The 23,077-nt window shown below is 34.9% G+C and overlaps 2 protein-coding genes across 2 annotated transcripts; one reads left to right on the forward strand and one right to left on the reverse strand.

Annotated features, from left to right (window-relative positions):
- Window positions 1–7,998: 7,998 nt before the first annotated feature.
- LOC140876243 (uncharacterized) lies at window positions 7,999–10,700 on the forward strand. Its single transcript, XM_073280154.1, has 2 exons — window positions 7,999–8,616; window positions 10,248–10,700. The coding sequence occupies exons 1-2, from the start codon at window positions 8,317–8,319 to the stop codon at window positions 10,404–10,406; spliced, it is 459 nt and encodes a 152-aa protein (XP_073136255.1). The 5' UTR covers window positions 7,999–8,316; the 3' UTR covers window positions 10,407–10,700.
- A 1,600-nt stretch (window positions 10,701–12,300) lies between these two features.
- LOC140865986 (uncharacterized) lies at window positions 12,301–13,155 on the reverse strand. The gene has a single exon (XM_073270841.1). It carries the CDS (start codon window positions 13,153–13,155, stop codon window positions 12,301–12,303), a length of 855 nt encoding a protein of 284 aa, XP_073126942.1.
- Between the last annotated feature and the right edge of the window lie 9,922 nt (window positions 13,156–23,077).

The following is a 23,077-nucleotide window of genomic DNA, read 5'->3' on the forward strand; positions in this document are numbered from 1 at the left end:
ATTTGTAATCCGAGGAAATAGTTAAGTTCCCCCATCATACTCATCTCGAAGTGTTCCTGCATCAACTTAGAGAATTCTTGACAAAGAGTTTCATTAGTAGAACCAAAAATTATGTCATCAACATAAATTTGCACAATTAATAAATCATCTTTGTCATGTTTGGTAAACAAAGTAATATCAACAATTCCTCTAGTAAAGCCATTGGTAATAAGAAAAGAAGAGAGTTTTTCATACCAAGCTCGAGGAGCTTGTTTCAATCCATACAAAGCTTTGTTGAGTCTATATACGTGATCAGATAAAAAATTATCAACAAAGCCATCAGGTTGTTCAATATAGACCTCTTCTTTCAAATCACCATTCAAGAAAGCACTTTTAACATCCATCTGAAATAATTTAAAATTTCTAGAGCATGCAAAAGCAAGTAACATACGAATGGATTCAAGACGGGCAACAGGAGCATAAGTCTCATCATAATCAATGCCTTCTTCTTGACTATATCCTTTAGCTACGAGCCTAGCCTTGTTTCTAGTGATGGTGCCATGCTCATCAAGTTTATTTCTAAACACCCATTTAGTACCTATCACAGGTCTATCATGCGGCCTAGAAACAAGATCCCAAACATTATTGCGTTTAAATTCATTTAACTCATCTTGCATAGCAATAATCCAGGAATCATCAAGTAAAGCATCATCAACACATTTTGGCTCAACATGAGAAACAAAAGCAAGATGATTACAAATATTATTGAGAGAAGAGCGAGTAGATACTCCCTTTGATGAACTTCCAATTATCAGATCTTTATGATGATCTTTGTGATGTGTCCATTCCTTAGGAAGTGGTGTTTCCTCAACTGTAGCATCTATATCATTTAAGCTTGAGGAAACCATCTACTAGTGTCCTATTTTTCCTCTCAACGACCCCGTTTTGTTGAGGAGTCCTAGGACAAGAAAAATTGTGACCGATGCCTTTTTCTATACAAAAGTTTGAAAAATTCTCATTTTGAAATTCAGTTCCGTGGTCACTACGGATCTGTTTTATTGAAAGATTTTTCTCATTCTCAACTCGTTTAGCAAAAGTTTTAAAATACTCAAAGGCATCATTTTTGTGAGCTAAAAACAATGTCCACGTGTAACGTGAAAAATCATCTACAATGACAAACGCATAAAGCTTTCCTCCTAAACTAGCGTTCCTCGAGGGACCACATAGATCTAGGTGGAGAAGTTCAAGGGGCATAGAAGTGGATACAAAATTTTTGCTTTTAAAAGATTCCCTTGTATGTTTGCCAAATTGACACGCATCACAAACAGAATCAAGTTTCAAATCAAGTTTTGGCATACCAACGACTAAGTCAAGTTTTAAAAGTTTTTCGATGGTACTAGGACCAACATGACCCAATCGTCTATGCCAAAGAATGTTGTCATCAACATTCACGGATACAAGGCTTTTTATATTTGATAAAGATAAATTATTTAAAGAGACCTTGTAAACGTTCTCACTTCTATATCCTTTGAAATTTATGGATTTGTCACTAATAAATGATACAGTGCAGTGTTGGGGAGTGGATTTGACTTCATAACCTCTATCGCACAATTGACTTATGCTTAGTAGATTATGCTTAAGTCCTTTCACTAGGAGTACATCATCAATTAGACAAGAATTAGATATACCTATTGAGCCGATGCCTTCAATTACTCCTTTGCTGTTGTCTCCAAAGGTGACAGTCCCCTTCTCCTTTGGTTTGATTGATTGAAGAAGATCCTTGTTCCCCGTCATATGTCTAGAACATCCACTGTCTAGATACCATATGCTAGGGAGAGCATTTTTCTTGTTTCCCTGAAAATAATTGATTTTGGTACCCTTTAGTTCTTTTGGGTCCACAATGTTAGAAAAGAGAGATACAAAATAGACTTCTAAGAGTTCAGTCTCTCATAGCAACATCATCGCCACTTTCCAAGAGTGCTCCCAGTAGTAGGTAGGGCATATGGCCACTTTAAAAACCTATTTCCTTGGACAGAGCAACGTTCAACAGGGAGACCAGCCGCAAGTCAAGGCATTTTTAAGCCGGTCTATATTGAACTCCCTTAGATTTTGATCTCATAATGCCGACTAATGAGTTGTTAAGTACTCTTAGGCCTCCATTTCATATAGCTCTTTTGAACATATTGATATTTCAATGATCTGCATTTATGTCTAACATGACCAGATTTGCAACAATAAGAACAAGTAGGGGTTGATCTCATTTTAGCTTTAGCTATTAGACTAGCAAAGTCTATAGACTTTTTACCATAGCCTATTCCTCCCTTATCAAAGCTACATTTCTGCATGCTAAGTAGGTTGTTCAATTTATTGCTACTCACATTGAATTTATCGAAAGATTTTTCTAAGTGATCTAAGTCATTCTTAAGTCTAAGGTTATCATGCTCCTTAGTTTCTAATTCCTTTTTAAGATTTCTATTCTCTTTTCTAAGAACCTTAACCATATCAAACATATCTTTATAAGCATGTAAGAGTTCATCGTAAGTAGGTACCTCGTCATCGTCGTCAGAGACGATGTCATCACTTTTAGCCATTAAGCAGAAGTTTGCTTCCTCGTCGTCGTCGTCGCTATCACTCCAGGTAGCTAGTAGGGCTTTCTTCTTTCCTTTGTCCACTTTCTTCTTGAGTGGGCATTCATTGGCGTAGTGACCTTGTTGTTGACAGTTGTAGCAGGTCACTTCTTTCTCAGGTTTCTTGTCCTTTTTGAATTTGTTTCCTCGCATGAATTTCTTGAATTTTCTTGCGAAGAGAGCCATGTCATCATCGTCATCTTCTTCGACTTGTGTAGTCAAGGCTATCCCTTTGTGCTTGACATCTTCTTTCTTTGATTCTTTTCTTGTGGACACTTCTAACTCATGGGTTTTTAGGGTCCCATGTAGTTGATCAAGATCATAGGCGGCAGTGTCCCCTTTGTTGGATTCGATGATGGCGGTTCTCTTTGCATCCCATTCTTTTGGTAGGGCACGAAGAGCTCTCCTCCAAACTTGCTTGGTAGGATATTGTTCTCCCAATTGTGCTAACTCATTGATGATTTGAGTAAGCCTTCGGAACATGGTGTCAACATCTTCGTTGGATTTCATCTCAAATGTTTCGTATTTGAGTTGGAGTAAGTCGATCTTTGTTTCTTTCACTTGGTTGGTGCCTTCGTGACATATCTCTAGCTTGTCCCATATCTCTTTAGCAGATGAGCACATCGATATCCGGTTGTACTTGTTCATATCTAAGGAACAATGCAAGATATTCATAGCTTTAGCATTTTGCGAAATTAATTTCATGTCCTCTTTTGAAAAGTCATCCATTCCCTTAGGAATTTCAACCCCATCAACTATTTTCATAGGTGTATAGGGACCTTTCACCGTCACTTTCCATAGGTCATAGTCTACGGATTGGATATATAGGGACATACGATTTTTCCAATACCCATAGTTTATGCCATTAAAAGAGGAGGACGATTAGTAGATTGCCCTTGAGCATAATCACTCGCTAGGTTTGCCATAAAAAGGATTTGAAAAGTATTTTCAAATGGCTTTGATACCACTTGTTAGAACCTAATGGGGGGGAATTTAGGTTCTATTGGCAACTTTAGCAATTTAAAGTGATTATGCAAGTACGCAAGTGGAAGACTTAAGCAATCAAATAAATAAGTGCGGTAAATAAATACGTAATGTAAATAAAGCAGTAAAAGGGATAAGAGATGTTTATGGAAGTTCGACGATAAATCGTCTACGTCTCCCCTTCTTGGTTAAGTCGATTAACCAAGGATCCACTAGCACTTCGAACGTCTTGGCCTTGATGGCTCCAAGGATAGCCTTACAACTTGACACGATCACCGCGCCGATACAACTCAACACTCTTGGCCTTAAGGGCTCCAAGGATAGCCTCAACACAACACTTGGTTTCACACTCAAGTGCTTACAACGATAGCACAACACACTTGGCTTCACACTCAAGTGTTTACAACAATAGCACAACCAACTCACAAACTATTTTTTACAAACACTCTCAAATATATCACACAAACACTTTGATAGTGAGAAATTGCTTGCAAAGGAGAGAAGAGATGAGTTGGGATGTCTCTAAATGGTCTTGGCAAGCCTCTATTTATAGTTGGCAAAGATTTGAATTTGAATTTGTGTGCTTGGAGCGTTTATTAGGAAGCCAAGGAGTAGAGACAAAGTGTAGGCGCCGCTGCCTTCTTTTTCCAGCACTGAGCAGCTTTTGTGGAAAAATCATATCTTCTAATCTAACCGTTGGATTGATCTGAAATTTAAACTGAAGCTTTAAAACATCTGGATCTTCAATCTGAACGGTGGAGATTTGATTCTAACGAGTCAAACATTTCCAGTAAATCTCAGAAGTCGCAAAATCACGTTCTCGCTTTTGTTCTGAGCATTACTTTTCAAAAATTCGAATCTCACAATCCATCCGTTGGATTGGCCTGAAATTAACACACAATCTTTGTAACATCCTGATACATATAATATGTTTTGATAAGTTTTTATGTTTCTTTGGATCTGTTTAATATATATATATATATACACACTATAAAATTAAAGTTAAAACCTCCAACAAAAATTATATATCATGATTAGACAATTATTTCAACTGCATAAGCATGCAAAGTATGGGGAAAAAAAACATTAGTATGTATAAAATATCAACATCTCATGTGAAAATTGAAATGTCCAAAAATATATTAACACACAAGATCATGATTACTTTTAAAAACAATTTGTCTCTAAAACATCCATAAATGACTCGGTAGCTATGACACCATATGTATATATTAATTGGCATAGCATTTAGATCTAACCCTGATTGTCACGTGATTGAGAAAAACACTCTCCCCATTGTAATTCCAAGGACGACTTAAGGGAGTTAAGATCGCTTTTACTTGCCCCACGTTGACACATTTATTTTTTGCGGATGATAAACTCATATTTTTCCAGGCTTCTGTGGAAGATTGTAACAGTGTTAAGGAATTTTTGAGAACATATGAATTTGCTTCGGGTCAATTGATAGATTTTGAGAAGTCGGCTTTATCTGTCTCCCCTAATACAAGGTCTGATATGATTGAGTGTATTAAAAAAAACTCTTAATATTCCGGTGGTCCAGGGGCATGAGGTATATCTTGGTCTTCCAATTTTCTCACTCCGCGGTAAATGAACTATGAGACCCCTGTCCCACATGGGAAAAATGAAAGGTTTAAAATGAGTTTAAAATGGGCTACAATGAACTTCTATAGCAACTTGAGTTAATCATTTTTGTAAAGCGGAGACAAATACGAAGTAGTTGCTATAGGGGCCCATTGTGTAGTCGCTCAGGCACGGGTCTGGGCCCGGGGCGTGACAGAATGGTATCAGAGACGGTCCCCAGCCGGCAGACCCCTGGAAATAAGTGCGATGCTGGACAAAGTGCTACGTGCGTGGGAGTCACCTTTTGAACCTGCGGGGCAAAGTGCTACATGACGGGAGCCATCTCTTGAACCCATAGAAGTCACCTCTAGATTCCCAGTGCTGGTGGATCGAGAGTTTAGGTCACGACGAGGAAGTCGCATTCTGAGGGAGGGGTGATTGTGAGACCCCTGTCCGACATGGGAAAAATGAAAGGTTTAAAATGAGTTTAAATGGGCTACAATGGACTTCTATAGCAACTTGGGTTAATCATTTTCGTAAAGCGATGACGAATACAAAGTAGTTGCTATAGGGGCCATTGTGCAGTCACACAGGCACGGGCCTGGGCCCGGGGCATGACAGGAACTAAGTGAGTGTTTGGCTAAGCTTATAAGTTCTCCAAAATAACTTATAATTTGTTTTGGAGCTTATAAGTTCCACAAATTTGTTAGGTATAAAATTTTAATGAATTAGATGAGATTTGTGAAGGATCAGGATTTCAGGAATTTTTGTCATCTCTACTTATATGTGGCGGTCGATGATTTGGGGTAGAGACCTCTTGGTCTCTTGGAGGCTGGTCTTTGCTGGAGGATTGGAGATGGTAAATTCAGTTGATATTTTTCACTAGATGGATTCTTTCGTTTTGGGGAAACTCGGTCTTAGCACTGTTCATCTTCGTGAGGGAATAAAAGTCAATTCTTTGATGATTAAACACAAGTGGAATGCACCATTTATCCATATTGTTTGTCTACCTTATGTAGCAAATGATATTCTAAAGCTGTCTCAATCTAATATTGAGTAGAGTAATATCATATTCTGGAAATATGATTCAAAAGGACAATACTCTGTTAAAAGTGGATAGATATTTGGGATTGGTCTACATGATACACCTGAAAATCAGTCGAACTCATCCCTATTATAGCAATGGTGGCGGTCAGCATGGTCACTCTCAATCCCTCCTAAAATCTGTCTTTTCTTGTGGCGTGTATTCATAATATCATTCCCATGGGAATAAATCTTGGGAAACATCACGTTCCTGCCATGAATTGGTGCATTTTTTCATAACTTTGAAGATACTACTTGCCATTTTCTCTTTTCATGTCCTGGAATAAGTGAACTCCGGAAGAATAATGATATTTGGAGGAGGTTGAAACAAGAACAAAGTAATGATATACAAGAGATGTTCTGGTGGCTGCTGGACAACATAAACAGATCTGAATTTGAGGAGTTTGTCTGCCAAGCTTGGCTTGGTTAGTATAGGGTGCTCGGTGTCGGGTATTGCACATTAGTGAGCCACGAGAGGCCCTAGCTGTGTCCACCAATCTTGAAAATTATCTTCATGTGATGCAGGCTGTCGTAACTAGCGCAATCCCTTCTGCTTGTCCAGGACCGAGTTCATGGATACCTCCATCGTATGGTCAACTCCGTTTGGATGTAGAAGTCATCTTTCAGGAGGTGGAGAACCGATGTGGTGTAGGGGTGTGATTCGTAATGAAGACGGTCAGTTGTTGGCTGCATTTGGTCGTTCCTTCGCGAAACTAGAATCAGATGTTATGGGAGAATTATTCGCTATCAAAGAAGGACTTAGTGTCATCCTAGAAAAAGACTTTCAACAAGTTTATGTCTCTTTCGATTCACTTTTGACAGTGAAAGCAGTCACGAAACCTTTGAGCTATGTAGGTCTGTGTGCTTCAGAGATCAGATCGTTAATTTTCTTTCTAACATTATTTCTATTTTTCATGCCTGGAGGACGGGCAATGAAGTGGTCCACTCTTTGGCGAAATTTGTTTGTTCCTCTTTTTTATGGATGTCTGAGAGTTTTTCATCTTGGCTAGTCAATCTTACAACGAGAGACACTATCTTTTATCAATAAATGTTACAAGGTTTTGTCCAAAAAAAATAAATAAAAGAAGAACATATGTATATATATATATATATATATATATATATATATATATATATATATATATATGTGTGTGTATAATACTAACCACGATGGATTGAAGAATTTAATCTAAAGTTATAAGCCTACTTGGATTCATCAACAATTATAAGTTGTACAATTATATTAGAAGAAATACATTAGGTTCTAGAGTTTGTGTGTACCTGATCCAAGGTGGTTGTAATTAGTTGTCATTGGTTATTATTATTATTATTTGAGAAATAATATTATTTGAGAGTCCGCAGTCGTTGTATATTGATGCGCTCTAATTAAACTCGGATCAAAGCAATAACATACAAATCACGCTAGTTAGGTAAACAACATTGTGATAGAATGATCCAAAAAAATGTTGGTACGAGAAATTAATCAAATACTGAACATCGACCAAGTGATTGCTAATTCCACCAATTTGGATATATTGAGACATTTTTAAATTCATTTCGATGATATTATTGAATCATTTGTGACCAATGGTACTTTCGTTATGATTTTAAAATTAGATATAATAAAATTATGGCCAAGCCTAACAAAAAGTCAAAATTAAGAGTCATCTTAATTAAGAGACGAAAATAGGAAAGTGAATCCAAAATCATCCACACACTCAAATACATAATAAAGCACGGGAAACAGAGCACAGCAGAGAAGTTCCTTTCAACTGTCGAAAACAGCCGAGGTCTTCTCTCAAACACTTTCTTCACACACTTATTTCTTCAATCCAAATCCCAAAAAAGGTCTCATATCTACCCATTAAAGGATCTTATGTCCGTAGAATTATTGCACCACATCTAGTTTTCATACAACTGTTCTTCATTTTGCTAGCAATGCCGTGAAGAAATCTCCTGGAAAAAGCATTTCCCTGTCTCTGAAAACATCAGAAGCCACCTTTTGTGTGCGTGTGGAGCTTAAATACTGCTGAAAGTTTGAATCTTGAGGTGGGTTTCTGCAATGGGTGGTAAGGAAGATGGGTGGGGAGGCTGGCCGCCGGCGCCGAGTGGTGCGCCGCCGTACGTGCAGAAAGATGATGATTGGACTCACTTTGACAACTCTGTAAACGCTGTTTCGTTTGGGTTTGTGGCCACTGCTATTCTCATTTCCATGTTTCTTGTCATGGCTATATTCGAGAAGTTTCTCAGGACTACGTCGCTTGGAGTGACGGCGGGCGGTGGCCGCCGGTTGCAGTCCGACATTGAGGCTCAGAATCGTGCTGGTGGCTTCAATGCGAAGCTTGGTTACCCATCTCCTAAAGTAAGCATTCTCTTGGATTTGTTATAATAATTTACGTGGGTTTTATTACATAAATATATGGTTTTCTTGACTTTTCGTCTCCTTTTTTCTTCTCTTTTGTTGCTCTTGTTTTTGCCCTTTATTGGTTGGTTCGCTCACTTCACTGTTTGGCACTTTGGATTAAAATTTTGGTTTTTTGATGATTACTTTTCTGACAAAAGGCCCAATCATTTCTTTTTTTGTTTTTCCCCATTTCTTTTGATTTTATCCAAATTCATACACATTCATCTACTTGCCCGAATTGTTCTGTCATCTTCGCCAGTTTCTTGATTTCGGTAGAAAATTGTAATAACGTTTCTTTATTTACATTAATGCTTCTGTGTCTAACAAGCAAGAGGAGGAAGAGTTACTTGAATGGATGAAGTCAAAATTATTATATTAGGGGACAAACATTTATAAATCTTTGTGAGAAAACAAAATTGTATGATGCTTGTCACTGGTTCTGAAGCATTCAATCTGAAATATAAATAGTTTAAATTCAGGGGATAATGTTTTTTTTCCCCCGGAAGTAAGAAATTATGCGGGAAATTGGGAATAAATAATAATATATTTGAATAAAAAGAGATTTGTGGATTAGGTTGTGTTGTTTTTTACACCATAAAGTCTTGAATTGTTTAAGAATAACAGCATGTGCATGTTCCTGGGATTTTGGCACGCTACTGTGTATAATTACTAATTTAAGAAATGGCCCATTCAAGAATTTGTTAGCTGGTTTCTTGGTCCCTACTCCCATTAATGAGAGACGAAGCTTTAGGCCTTAAAAGTATTCATTTCTTCTTCCTGTAGCTCTTCCCCACCCCCCTTGTTGTGATGTATATATACACTCGGATTTTTATATTATTAGAGCTCGAGCTCGATTTTATCGAGTCGGCTTGAATATTGAAAAAAATGAGCTATTTTGAACTCGATTCAGTTTGAAGTCCTGTTCGGATGTTCCAACATGATGTTTGTCTTAGCAAAATTGGAAAACACTTTTTATTTATGTACATTGAAACGTATAATCTTGAGAGCGGACTAATTAAACAACTTGTTTGGGACAGTATGTCAACCTTGAAAACTAAAGTTTGTTTTCCTGTTAGTTTATTGTCTGCTTTCCCATCTTTAATAATGCACACAACAAGCTAGGTTCCTTGTATACTGTGAATTATGGCTGTATTCGATTGTTTAGTATTGTTTTGGATAATATAATATTGGTCCAATAATGTTGATTTTAAGACAATATTAGTTATCTGTGCTTGTACGACTTTTATAACTTCATATTTAAAAGTGTGGAGGAAAACAAGTCGAGTTAAAAATAGTTATAATATTCATATATATCAATTTTTTGCCTCATATTATATATTTGTATCATCTCAATCTCACGAATCAAGTGGTGTCTAAATAGCAAGAACGTGAATTCTTGATTGCAGCGGATGTAGTTTTTAGTGTCCCATGGGGGAGCCAAAATTCATTTCAGGAGAGTAAATCTAGAAACTTACATGAAGCAAAATGCTTAATATTGTGCTCAAGAAAAGGAAAGTGAACTTGAGAAGGAGATGGTTTTATTTTGCATTTTCTTGGACACTGACTCGTTTGAATTCATTTTTTCCCAGATGTCCCTCAACGCCAAAGAAGTATCGGTACTAATGCCTGGCGACACCGTCCCTAAATACATCGCCCATCCGGCCCCAATCCCTTGTCCCCCCGAACGGATCACATGGCCATCGCATCAACAACTAACCAACTCACACAATCGTCCCAACTCGGCCTAAAGTCATCAGCAATAGCCAGAAAGACTGCATGTTATACTAAACCATGAATCACTCTTGTGATATTGGGCTTGGAAATTTAGTCGATGAGATGCAAAAACGTGACGTCTTTTGGATCTTAGACATAGAGCATGCTGTGTATATATACATATATTTGCTCTGCTCTCCTGTATGTATGTTATTAGGCTACGAAAAAACATGCTCTGGTATATTATAAGGTGAGACGAGCGTTATTAGTGAGATGCATTGTTGTATTTTCTTGGATCCGTTGCCTTTGTCATAAAGTTACACGGTGAGATTGATATTTGAGTGAAGTGGAAAATAAATCTTTTCGGGGCATCATCGAGGCCTTTCTACAAAGTCTATGCTACCCTTGGAATAACGTTTTATGATCGATCCACGGTTTTGTAATTTGTTAGTGGAGGCCAACCACCGCTGGTGAAAAATTTCTAGAACTGCTGTGTGTAAATAAAGAAGGTTAGGACCACAGGTGAATGGAGTCCATGTACAAAAGGAGTCAAATCTTGGGAAATGTCAGCACGCTTTAAACTTGAGATTATTCCCACACTTAACTCTTGAAGAATCCAATGCCTCGAACGGACCAAAATTTGCTAACTTTTTGTGAGAATTTATTTTGCCTTGGGACTTTAATTTATGAGGCGTATTGGACCTAAACATTGAGTCCAACTAATAGGATCAATTTCAAGTTTCAACCCCAAGTAGAGAATTTCATAGAGCTTAGCCCCACCTCATTTTCAATTTTTTGGGCCCTGCTAACAAGTTTAGTTCCTAAAAATGTTGGGCAAATTTGGAGATCAACTTTGGTCAAACTATGGTACTCAGTCTCAGTGTACTCATTGTTTTAAAAAATTATTTGATCAAAGGTTATTTTACTGACTACCCTTTGTATCCATCACTATTAATGAAGGGAGAATGATAATATTGTATGTATTGTTAACTTTACATGATAATCATGTATCCAACGTGTTCAAGTCAATCTAAACTGAAATCTGGATACTATCTTTAACCCGACCCAGAAACTCATGAACCGAGCAAAGCCCTGGTCACATATCCAAGTTTTTTAGGATCTGGGATCCGGGTCAAGCATGGACATAACCATTTTTACATGTCAATATCAACAAGATCTTTTGATATTCCCCGTTTACCAACATAATTTGGGGCAAAGAATCCAATTAAGAGGGTGCAATCCGCAGACAGTGACATGAGAAAGACCCAGTTTAGTTTCAAAAGTCAGGCTAGAAAAACATTTTTTTAAATGCTTTTCAGTTAACAAGGTGTTTGGTTGACTAAAAAAGTGTTTAAATAAGCACTTTTAAATCAAATTAGAGTTTTTTTGAAAACCAAAAATTGTAACTTTTAAAAACATTTATTTTAAAATGATTCTACAAAATCCAAACGAGCTCGAAGAGTATGGTGCACCAAGCTAATCTTGTGAATAATTTACCTCAGCACAGCCCCAAAGTGCATTATTAAATTAAATTAAATTAAATATCATTTCATTAATTGCCGCCACATGCCCAAAAAAAAATTTCATCTCAAGATTTTTTTTCTAAATATAGTCCAAGCATTTTTTGTTTTTCTTTACAATTTTGCCAATTTATAGATTTTTCTTTTCATATTATAAAGGTTGAGTGTTATGACTCGATCCTCGAACTTGAGATCTCGATATCGACATATCGACAAGGTGCACTTACTAATAAAATATCACAAGGTTAAACATGAATATATTTCCCTCCAAACTCCAAACTTACCTTTTGACTTTTATACAAAAACACAACCTAATAAGGGAGAGGGAAGACTTTTTCCGGTCTACTTTGATAAGACCAAAATATCCCTTAACGTGTTAACAATTACATCAAAGAACCTACGTCAGCTCTTACAGAAAGATGAAACATTCCAAGGACACGAGTGGGTTTTCCAGTAGCTCATTGCTAGTCATTGGTGGCCACTGGTGGTCCCGATTGTCCTCCGTCTCTTCTTCGAGCTTTCGGACCTTCTCGCCCGACCCTGTACGGACCCGACTCGGAGATTTACCCGTTTTCCTCGCTGCTTGGATCCGACCCGGGCTAGGTTTGACTGACCCAGGGTCTGCACGCATCATCGGAGATCTCGATCTTCTCACCGGGATTTCGTCACCGCCGTCCTTCCTCCTCCCAGACCCGGTTCCAGGTCCAGGTCCGGTCCGGACACGGCCCGGCGACGGTTCCGACCTCCGGTACGGCGATTTACCGGCGGACCTATCTCTCTTACATTCTCCGGGAAACGGCTGGTTCCCGGCTCTCGCCGGTGACCTGTTCCGTCTCCCACTCACGACGTCGTTTTCGCGGCCGTAGTTGTCTTTCTTCTCCGCTACGGAAGTGGAAACACTGACGCTCTCGCTCACAGTGCTGCAGATCTCGGAGACCTCCTCGGAAGCTTCCTCGCCGCCGAAAACCACGTACGGCTTCTGGGGGACGACGCCGTTTCGGGGATTCCTCTCTTCTGGGCGAGGCTTGGAGGAGAGTCCTTGCATCAGCAATGGCGCAGCCTTGATGAATGGAGTTTGGGTTGGTCCATTTCCTTGGAATGCAGGCGACGGGCGTCTGGGTACGGTGGGGGTTTCCGATAGTACTTCTTTCACCGCCTCTTCTTCTTGGAGCGGATGGGTGGGAGGTGGAGATTTGCTGCAACGCTTCTTTTTGCTCTCAGATTTCGAAATTTCGGAAGCGCCTGTGCTTACACAGCAACCCATTGGAAGCAAGCTTTCAGTGATTCAAGCTTTCATGGTGCGGGCGGTGAAGGAGCTGCTGCTTTAATGGAGGTGGGAAAGGGGAATGTGAATGGAGTAAGGCAAAATTTGTTGATGTGTATTTATTGGGCTGTAGAAATTTTGACAAGATAAAAAAAAAAAAGGACACCGCAAGCATCTTTCCCAACACCATTGTTTAAAAAAAAAAAAGTACTCTAATTTTTTATTTAACAAAAACACACGATAATTCAAATGAAAACATCTTTTATGAGAGGAATATGATAACTTATTAAAAAAAATTATATCAAAAATCTTAATTTTTATTATAAATATAGCAAGATTGGCCTTCTCGTTAACAAAACTTTTTTCTATTTAAATGATACTCACTGACAACATTAATATTTTAATAAAATGCATGGCTATTGTTTATTCATACGAAGGTAATAATACACATGATTGGCCACATTCATTTTTTTATATTGGATTATGTCTGATATTCTGCGTAGATTTTTTAAGCCAAACTAAAGTTTCATTAACATGACAATAAGTCAAAATGTACAACTTTAGGTATAAAAAAAATTCAAATTCCTTATGAAATTCAATATTACACTTCGACCGAATGCAAGAGCATGTGCAACTTGTTAGAAAATAATCCTTCGATGAAAATATGGATGTAAATGAATCGAACTGTTCGCGAGCTATTCGGAGCTCGGCTCGTGTAAAAGCTCGTTCGGGCTCGTTCGTTAAGCTTATTGAGCCGAGCCCGAGCTTAATTTTGAGCTCGAAAATTTTAACGAGCCGAGCCCGAGCTTAAGGATGTTCGGCTCATTAGCTCGCGAACATGTTCGTTAATAGGCTCGGAAGCTCGAGCTCGGCTCGTTTAGGTGGCTCGTTAGCTCGGGCTTGGGCTCAGCTCGTTTAATGGCTCGTTAGCTCGGCTCGTTTAATGGCTTGTTAGCTCGGCTCGTTTAGTGGCTCGTCAGATCGGGCTCGAGCTCGGCTCGTTTAGTGGCTTGCGAGCTCGGGTTTGGACTTGGGATTGGATCGTTTAGTGGCTCGTCAGCTTGAGCTCAGGTTCTGGATCGGGCTCGACTCATTTTTTTGGCTTGTGAAAATATATTAATTTATATAGTTTCTCGAACTCGACTGGTTTAGTTATTTATATGCTCTTTGAGTAAATTTAAATCTATAATATTTTAAAATTTAAATTAAATATTCCTAGAAAAAATTTGTTTTTTTTAAATAATAAAATTTTGATTTGTATTTGAAATTTATATCAAAGTATTGATATGATATAATAAATTTATTTGTTTTTAAAATATTATTGTAAAAATTATTAATATTGTTTTTACATATATATGCACACGAAACATTTGTTTGAAATTATAAAATTGTGATAACATCATATCAAATTTTCAATTTTAAAACAAAAATTAATATATTGTAATAAATAGAAAATTGCTGATAAGTGATAACATCTAATCAAATATAAAATAAAATTTTTATATTAGCATATATTTCATTTATATAAATGTTCACGATATGGAAACACAAAATTAACTGAAAAAAAAAATTAGTTATAATATTCGATCAAATTTTAAATTGTGAAACCAAATTCATAATTTCATTACAGATAGAATTTATGGATATTTTCACATATATATGGATACAAAAAAGTTAAGTGTAATTAAAAAATAATGATAACATTTAATCAAATTTAAAATTTTTATAGAAAAAATAGATACATTATTATGCATCTATATTGTTTGTGAATATTTTTGCACACAAAAACTAGTTAAAATAAAAAATAGTGACAATATTATATCAAATTTTGAACCAAAAAACATATATTTGATTATGTTTATTTCTTTTATTGGTAATTACGTTTTAGTAATAATTATATATATATATATATATATATATATATAAATTTGGTATCGTACGGACAACAATTTTAAGCACTTACATGGACAACAACTGATGTAACACTTTGTACATTCAATCAGTTATTATTACATGAGTTGTTAACCAACTAGGTGTCTATGATTGTCAAGTAAAAGTTTAAGGTAGAACACAAAATATCTTAAATTTTAATATTAAATAATATTTTTTTTTATTTTAGATTATAATTTTATAACATACTTCGGGTTATATTAACAAAATAATACAACCCTAATCAAATGGAAGGTATATAGGTTTATAATTTATATTGTATTTAGTAATTTTGTTTACAAAAATACATGCATGTATATAGCCATGAAAATACAAGAACAATTTTTTTCATTCATTTTATACATTTTTTTTAATGATATTATTATCTATGTGAAGAAAAAAATTAGGTATATATAATTGAGATGAAAAGATTATGATATAAATCATATCACACATTGGTATAATTAAATCATTATATATATGTAATTAAAAGAATTTGTGGAATAATAATATCATTTCATTGGTATAGGTAATAAAAATAAGCTTATCAATTATCAAACAAATTATAAAACCAAATTTTATTATGATTAAAACTTAAAAGTTAAAACTATGAATTCACTCTTGTTAAATAATATGATGTTTATATGTGATCATTAGAATTATTATGTAGAATGATGTTTTAAAACTATGTCATCATATAGGTGTCCATAAATTTGTGGTAGGCTGAAGTTTTTGTTAAAATATTTTCAAAACTTAATTTAATATTTTCAAAAATTTAGTTGCAGACAACGACTTAATACATCATTTGCGAATGAAATAACTCTTCAAAAACAACAACTTATTTTCAGAAATTGTTTTTCATAATTATAATAATTACCGATACGTTAGATACATACAAAATTATAAACGTGTCGTAATTTAAAATTACCGATAATTATAACAACTAATTAAAATTACCGATATTTATAACAACTAATTAAAATTACAAACGTATTTTAAAAAATGGTCGTCGCATTCAATTTTCTGCTTGCTTATATTACTCTGTGATATAACTTTATTTTTTATATTGCATGATGATTTTTAATTTTTATTAGAGATGATGTTGCGAAGAATGTTGGTTGCAGGATGTATTTAATTTTTATTGGAGATGCAGTTTGCACTTTTCTAATGGTTTTTCTAATTTGGGTTTTTTATGTACAATGTAATGATGTTATATTGTGTATCGTTGTAGTGGACTGTTGCATATGACATACATTTGATAATTAATTTTATAGTTTTATTTATGTTTGTCATTTTTATTTTTTTAAGAAAAATTTAATTTTAGTTTATATAGAGATTTATATTTTGTATTTAAGCTTCACGAGCTCGAAAACAAGCTCGAGCCCGAGCCCAATCCCACTTAACGAGCCAAAATACGAGCTTGCTTAAAGAGCCAGTTAAACGAGCCAACGAGCTTGAAAACGAGCTCGTTTAACGAGCCAAACTCGAGCCATAATACGAGCTTACTTAACGAGCCAGTTAAACGACCAACGAGCTTGAAAACGAGCTCGTTTAACGAGCCAAACTCGAGCCAGACTCGTTTCATATGATAAATGAGCCGAGCCCGAGCCCGAGCCCGAGCCCGAGCCCGAGCCCGAGCTTACAAATTCAATAAACGAGCCGAGCCGAGCTTTATTACAAAAGCTCGGCTGGAGCTCGAGCTGAGCCCGTGCCTCCACATATACCAAACGAGCCGAGCCCGAGCCTGATACTGTTCGGCTCGGCTCGGCTCGGCTCGTTTACATCCCTAGATGAAAACGAATTGAATGCATTTTATATAATCTTATAAAGCCAATAGGAAGATCAATCTCGGGGCTCCAATCAAGGCTGCCAGCCAAGATGAAGATGGATTGAAGGGTTTTGTCTATGCTACCCTATTCGAATAGTGCTCAAATGGAGATCCAATGGTCCATGTTTTTTTGGACTTGATATGATCTCATTTCAAATCATATCAAATGAGATCATATCAAATTCCAAAAAATTTAGGTCGTTGGATGCAGTACATGGACACTGCCCATGTTTTAGCATAGACAAAACCGGATTGAAGGGCATGCAGGGACTGAATAAAGGCGAGGAATTAATATCTTTTATTAGTGAAGTAGGACTTACGACTTATGATATGATTTGACTTGTCTTGAATCAGCTCTCAAATAAAGACTGTGATGGGTTTTCAACGAGCTGTCCTTTTCACTCGGCTATTTGTCTCTGTTAGCCATCTTCTTGATCATTTCGAGGAAAATGTGCAGAAAGTATTCGGAAATATGGAGGGGTATAGTGTTCAATCTAATTTACAATACTCATAAATTCAATGTCTCATGATTAATTTGTCACATTAATAATATATCATTAATTATGTTCATGTGCAGAGATATTGATCATCGGATATATGATTTGGATAATTTCCATAGTGTAGGATCTCATTAACACATTATCAAACTTCGAAGTTCCCCAAACATTACAAATTATTTTCCGATGCAACTTGATTTGCAAGTTAAAAATGATACCAGCCGAAAGATTGCAATGGATTCGGGTTTCCGCAGCGATTGGATCATCCATGGACAAAAGGAGAAAGATGATGTATGGCATTGACTGATGTCCTAACATATGATTCAACAATCCAATTTTGAAACTTTGAAAGTGATTTGCAAGATTAATGCCTTCCTTCATGGCAAACAATTTGAGAAGAGGAAAAAGCTTATTAGATTGGCAACATTCATTATTTTCATTTGTCAAATTTTGACTTTTTTACTCCAAAACATACTTAAATTAGTTTATTTGAATATTATTAGGTATATATTATTATTTTTTAAGTAAATAACAAATTTATGTCAAAAAAAGTAAATAACATATTTTAAATCATTAGATAATATTAGTTGATCCAATCCAACTATTATTATCGTTTTCTGAATTTAATATTAGCATATATACATCACGTTCGTCTAATTATGTATAACTATGTAACAAAAGAACAAGGACAATTTTCTTAAAAAGAAAAAAAAAACATTTTTGGTGTTTTTAAATATTTTTTTACTATTTTCATTTCAAAAAACTCACATGAAACCGATCACGAGTCAACTTTGAGATACGGATCTCTTATTTGATCAAATATATGAAAAAATATTATTTTTTATATAAAAAAACATTAATTTCATTATACATATGATTAGATCAAATCGCCTCACGTATATAAATCTACAAGACCGTTTTACTCTTATTAGATACAAATGGAAGTTACAACTTACAACTTCCATCATCTCACAAGATGAAAGTTTACCAAATTAATAACCACAAGAGAACTACTACCTATATTTGATTTGAAATTTTCCCAAGCAATCTCTCCACTACCTTACCAAATTATTGCATCATGATTCATGCATGCATATCAATTCAACAAAAATAATTTAAAAAATTGCTAATCAGAAATATTTTTTAAAATATATAATATATTGAAAAATATAGTGATGTATCATGTGTGCTCAATATGTAGTAAATATTTTATTTTATTAATTATGATGAAAGTTAAGTTTAATTTGTCTTAACATGTATTTGGACCAACATCTCACCTCTCTATTTGAGGAATATTTATGTCACGAAAATCTCAGTAAATTCTGTTTTCCTTTAATTAAAAGTTGAATAATTTATCTTCTAAGAAAAAGTTCAAATAATTTTACAATATTTTAACAAATCGTAAAATACATCCACTATACAATACTTATAATTAAGTCACACTTGATTAATACACAATTATAATGTCTTAATAATTAGTCTGGGAACAAATAAAAGACGAATAAAAGAGGATTGAAGAATTTTTAATCCACACAATAATGGATCTCATGATATGATTATTTTTCCATTATAACAAGTCAGATTTTGGAAGAAGCCACCGTACGTAGTCAATAACGCATTACCCATTGGAAAATTTCGATAGTTCAAAATCCTTTTTTTAGGTATACGATTAGGTAGCTAGATCCGACCCAAAATTTTGTATTTTCAAGTCTAATAAATAATTTTTTTATCAAACAAAAAATGTTCTAATAAATAAATAATTAAAAATGTATCATGTATGCATGCATGTGGCTCTGCTTCCCTCCCAATTATATAATACGACTTTGGTCAACTACAACTCAACATGCTATATTATTAATGATTATTACACCAAAAATTCATAAGTATTTGGTTTGTACGGGTGGTGATTGATGCCTAGCTAGGACACGACTTTTTACGCAAAAAAATATTAATTAAAATAAAAATAAAAATAAAAAAATATATATATATATGACATCAAATCACGGATCAGAAAACACCTTGTGTTACACGGTATTATTTTTTGCCTTCTGCGGAAAGTTGTGGCAGAGGCAGACCGCGGTGTGAAGGAACAAGCAATCGATTTTGATTCAAGCATCGATCCCAAAATTTTTTATCATGATTGATGCGATTATCACAAAATGACTATTTGGAGATGGTAAATTTCCGAGCGGAAAAGGTAGGTGAAAATACAAAATATATGAATATTTTATCCGTTTGAAGACGAAGTTATACGAATATTTTTTAGAGAGTGAGTCTATAGCCCTACCTTGCCCCTCAGGATGGGCTTTTATACTCGTCCACCCGGGTCCTCAATGATTATTGGGTATGACCTTACTGACAACTTTTAGGGTGATAAGATGGTTATCACGTGTGATTTAGACCCCCACAATTTTCGGACAGAGCCCACTCCTTTGGATCGTGTTTAGTAATGATTGGATTTATGATTTGAACCTGACACACTTTAAATAAACGTGGCCATTTTTTGGCCCCAAAAATAGAAAAGTCGAGGCCCCACTGGTTTTCCTTTCCTTTCCTAACTTCCGAAGCCTTACTCCGGGAGGTTCTAGCTCCCAGACCCCTTACCCGGGTTCCTTTCGATCTCCTGTATCGGTCTGGGTGCTAAGGCTTCCCAGGTTAACCCTTCCTCGTAGATCCTAGGTTACTGCCACCCAGTCCCGGGTTCCTTAATATGCTGCGGTTACACCATCCTCCCGGGTCCTATCCACCCAAGGTATCGTAATATGATATCACCATATTTCCTAAAGATAGTCGGGCTAGGACCTGCTCCGCTGTCTCGAGAAGCTAATACCATCTTTCCGGGTTCTATTCATCCGGGGTATCGTCATCCCGGGTCCTATTTACCCGGGATATCTTAATGTGATATCACCAATGATCATGAAGATCGGGCATTTATTTATTATTAATAAATTATGAAGTTTTAATATAAAAACTAACGTTATTTTGCCACAATTCCAATTTTTTTAATGTGAATGTTCGACCAATGTTAAAATGATCTCGATTTCAATTTTTTTATTAACATTTTTCTACAGATCATGTCAAGTATGGTTTGTCTGGTACGAATTACGATTTGCGTGATTCTCGTTTAACGTTGTTTACATATTATGGTATTCGCGCGGCCAAAAAGTTTATATCATGTTTACGGAAAAATTTGAAGGTTGAGTGTTTAATTCATTGGACAATTTCACAAGCCCCCAATCAGGCCTGCACTGTTCCTGCAATTAATACGAATCGTTTGCCTACAAAGGCCTAGCAAGGAAGATAAAGAAAAATATGGAAATAATGAACAAGAAATAGCTAGGCTTTTCAGGATGGAAAAACTATTGCATTGTTTTCGTTTTAAAAGAAGGTAAAATACGCACTAAAATCAGTGTTTTAAAAAGTTTGATTAAGCATCGTTTAAGTTTGGAGTGTCGTTAAATACTCTCAAATGTGATTTTTCTAAAAACCAAAATTGATTAATATTAAGACGAAAATAGATCATAAATTAGCGATTTTATTAGTGAGTGATTGTTAGGCGCAATGTTATAAATGTACAATATTGTATGGTTAAGTGTAGCGATAATGTGAATGCAGTACATATTGAAGGATTTTACAGCTAATGTTTTAAATTAGATCAATTAATTTAGTTTATGTTTGATGACACGAGATATAAAATGAATGATGAAATAAATTGAATTAGAATCTCACAAAAAATTAATGCAGTACACTTGAACTTATTATATTTATTCATTATTTACTCCGTTAATTTGTTTGAGATGACTAAAATTATATTTAAATTAAAAATATTTTTTTACGCTTAAGCTAGTAGTAATCATGCTTAAGCTTAAAAGGCTTGAAGCTTAGCTCCCACGCTTCGACATACTTCACGCTTTTTAGAATCTCGACTACAACATATTTGTGAAAATGGTTTAAATTTTAAATTTGATAATATCAAATTGTAATTTAATTGCCTTCACAAAAATTTGTAATTTAACTTTAAAATTAAAAGAGAGAAAAACAAAAAAAAAAATTTGGTGGTGGGGTAATATGGTCATTATCACAAAAATATGCACAAAATTAATCTATTATTTTAAAATCATACCAAAATATACTATATAATTTATCTCGCTAAATTATTTATCTTTATAAAGAGATTGTTTTAACTTTATAGTTTATAATTTATGCTCAGAATTATTAAAAGCACAAAAATGAATGTGAGATGGTTTCACTAGAAATGGCAGCGGGTCGGGTTCGGGGCGGGTTTGGGCAAACCCGAGACCCGCCCCGTCTCCTTTGGACCCGTCCCGCCCCGTGAACCCGGTAGGTTCAATCCGGGTTAGACCCGTTGGACCCGCCAAATTTAATATAATTTAAATTTTATTAAATAAAAAATTTAAATAAGTTAACAAATTAATTAAAAAATCATTAAATTTATTTTTCAAATTTATATTAAGAATATTTAGTACAAAAAATATTATCACAAGTTAAAATGTATTATTTTTTATTTAATTAATAATTAAAAACTAAAGAAATTTTATAATAATATATTTTTATATTAAAAATATAATGGTATATTAAAATTATTTCAACCCAAAAATATTATAAACTCAAATTATGAATAAAAATATTGATTATTTAATATAAAAATATAATTATATATTGTTAATATATATATATATACATATATATTTGATATTTATATATTAATATATATTTTTGGCAGGGCGGATCCGGCCAAACCCGTGACCTGCCTCGGACCCGCATATGGACCCGCCCCGTCGGGTCGGGTTCGATGCGGACCCGACCCATTGTCATCCCTAGGTTTCACATATCAATTTTGTTAGAAGTATATCTCTGATTTATATCACTCATAAAAAAATATTATTTTTTATTGTAAATATAATCAAAATTAATCTAGATTCATGATCTGTTAAAAATTTAACGTAACACGTTATTCTTATAAAAATTCTGATAAGTATATCGATAATCGAATCACGATATATGAGAAAACAGAATTTGTGAACCGTATAGAAATATAAAATCAAATGTGGGTGGCAAGTTGCCATTCCAACATAAATTTTTCACGAGACCAACGAGTTCACAACCATATGTATCCACATTGTTGGGGGAAAATATAATAAGAAAACCATGCTCACATTGTTGCAATTGACATTGACATCCCCATTCCGCGATCACTTAGCTTCAACACAAAAATTTGTGTGAAATTATCTCACAAATTAATTTTTTGAGATATATTTCATACTTGATTTGATACATATATATTCAAACATATTAATTTTTATGTCAAAAATATTATTTTTTACTCTAAGATCAGATTGCTCTATCAAAAATATTATAACATCGTAAAACCATCTTACAAAAGTGAGGAGAACCGCCCGTAGTTTCTAATATTATTCCATGTATTTTTTACATATTATAGAAATTGTATGGAAAGTATGTGTGCATGCATTTACGTAATCATATTTTAAAGATTTATTACACGAATATTTTTTCATGGTTGAATTATGTGGAAAAAAAACTTACTTATTTCCTTGAGTTTTAAAAACCCTTGCTAGATAAATGAATATCTCTAATAGAGTTGTTAAAATGAGTTGACGAGACGGGTCAATCCACATTCTATCAATAC

The sequence above is a fragment of the Henckelia pumila genome, chromosome 1, assembly GCF_033568475.1.
Source record: "Henckelia pumila isolate YLH828 chromosome 1, ASM3356847v2, whole genome shotgun sequence".
Classification (NCBI taxonomy): Eukaryota; Viridiplantae; Streptophyta; class Magnoliopsida; order Lamiales; family Gesneriaceae; genus Henckelia; species Henckelia pumila.

Excerpts from the sequence above, each read along its gene's own strand:
- LOC140876243 (XM_073280154.1), top strand. The coding sequence starts at position 8,317 with ATGGGTGGTAAGGAAGATGGGTGGGGAGGCTGGCCGCCGGCGCCGAGT. Across the intron at positions 8,617-10,247 it reads TTGGTTACCCATCTCCTAAA|ATGTCCCTCAACGCCAAAGA; the intron begins GTAAGCATTCTC and ends ATTTTTTCCCAG.
- LOC140865986 (XM_073270841.1), bottom strand. The coding sequence starts at position 13,155 with ATGGGTTGCTGTGTAAGCACAGGCGCTTCCGAAATTTCGAAATCTGAG.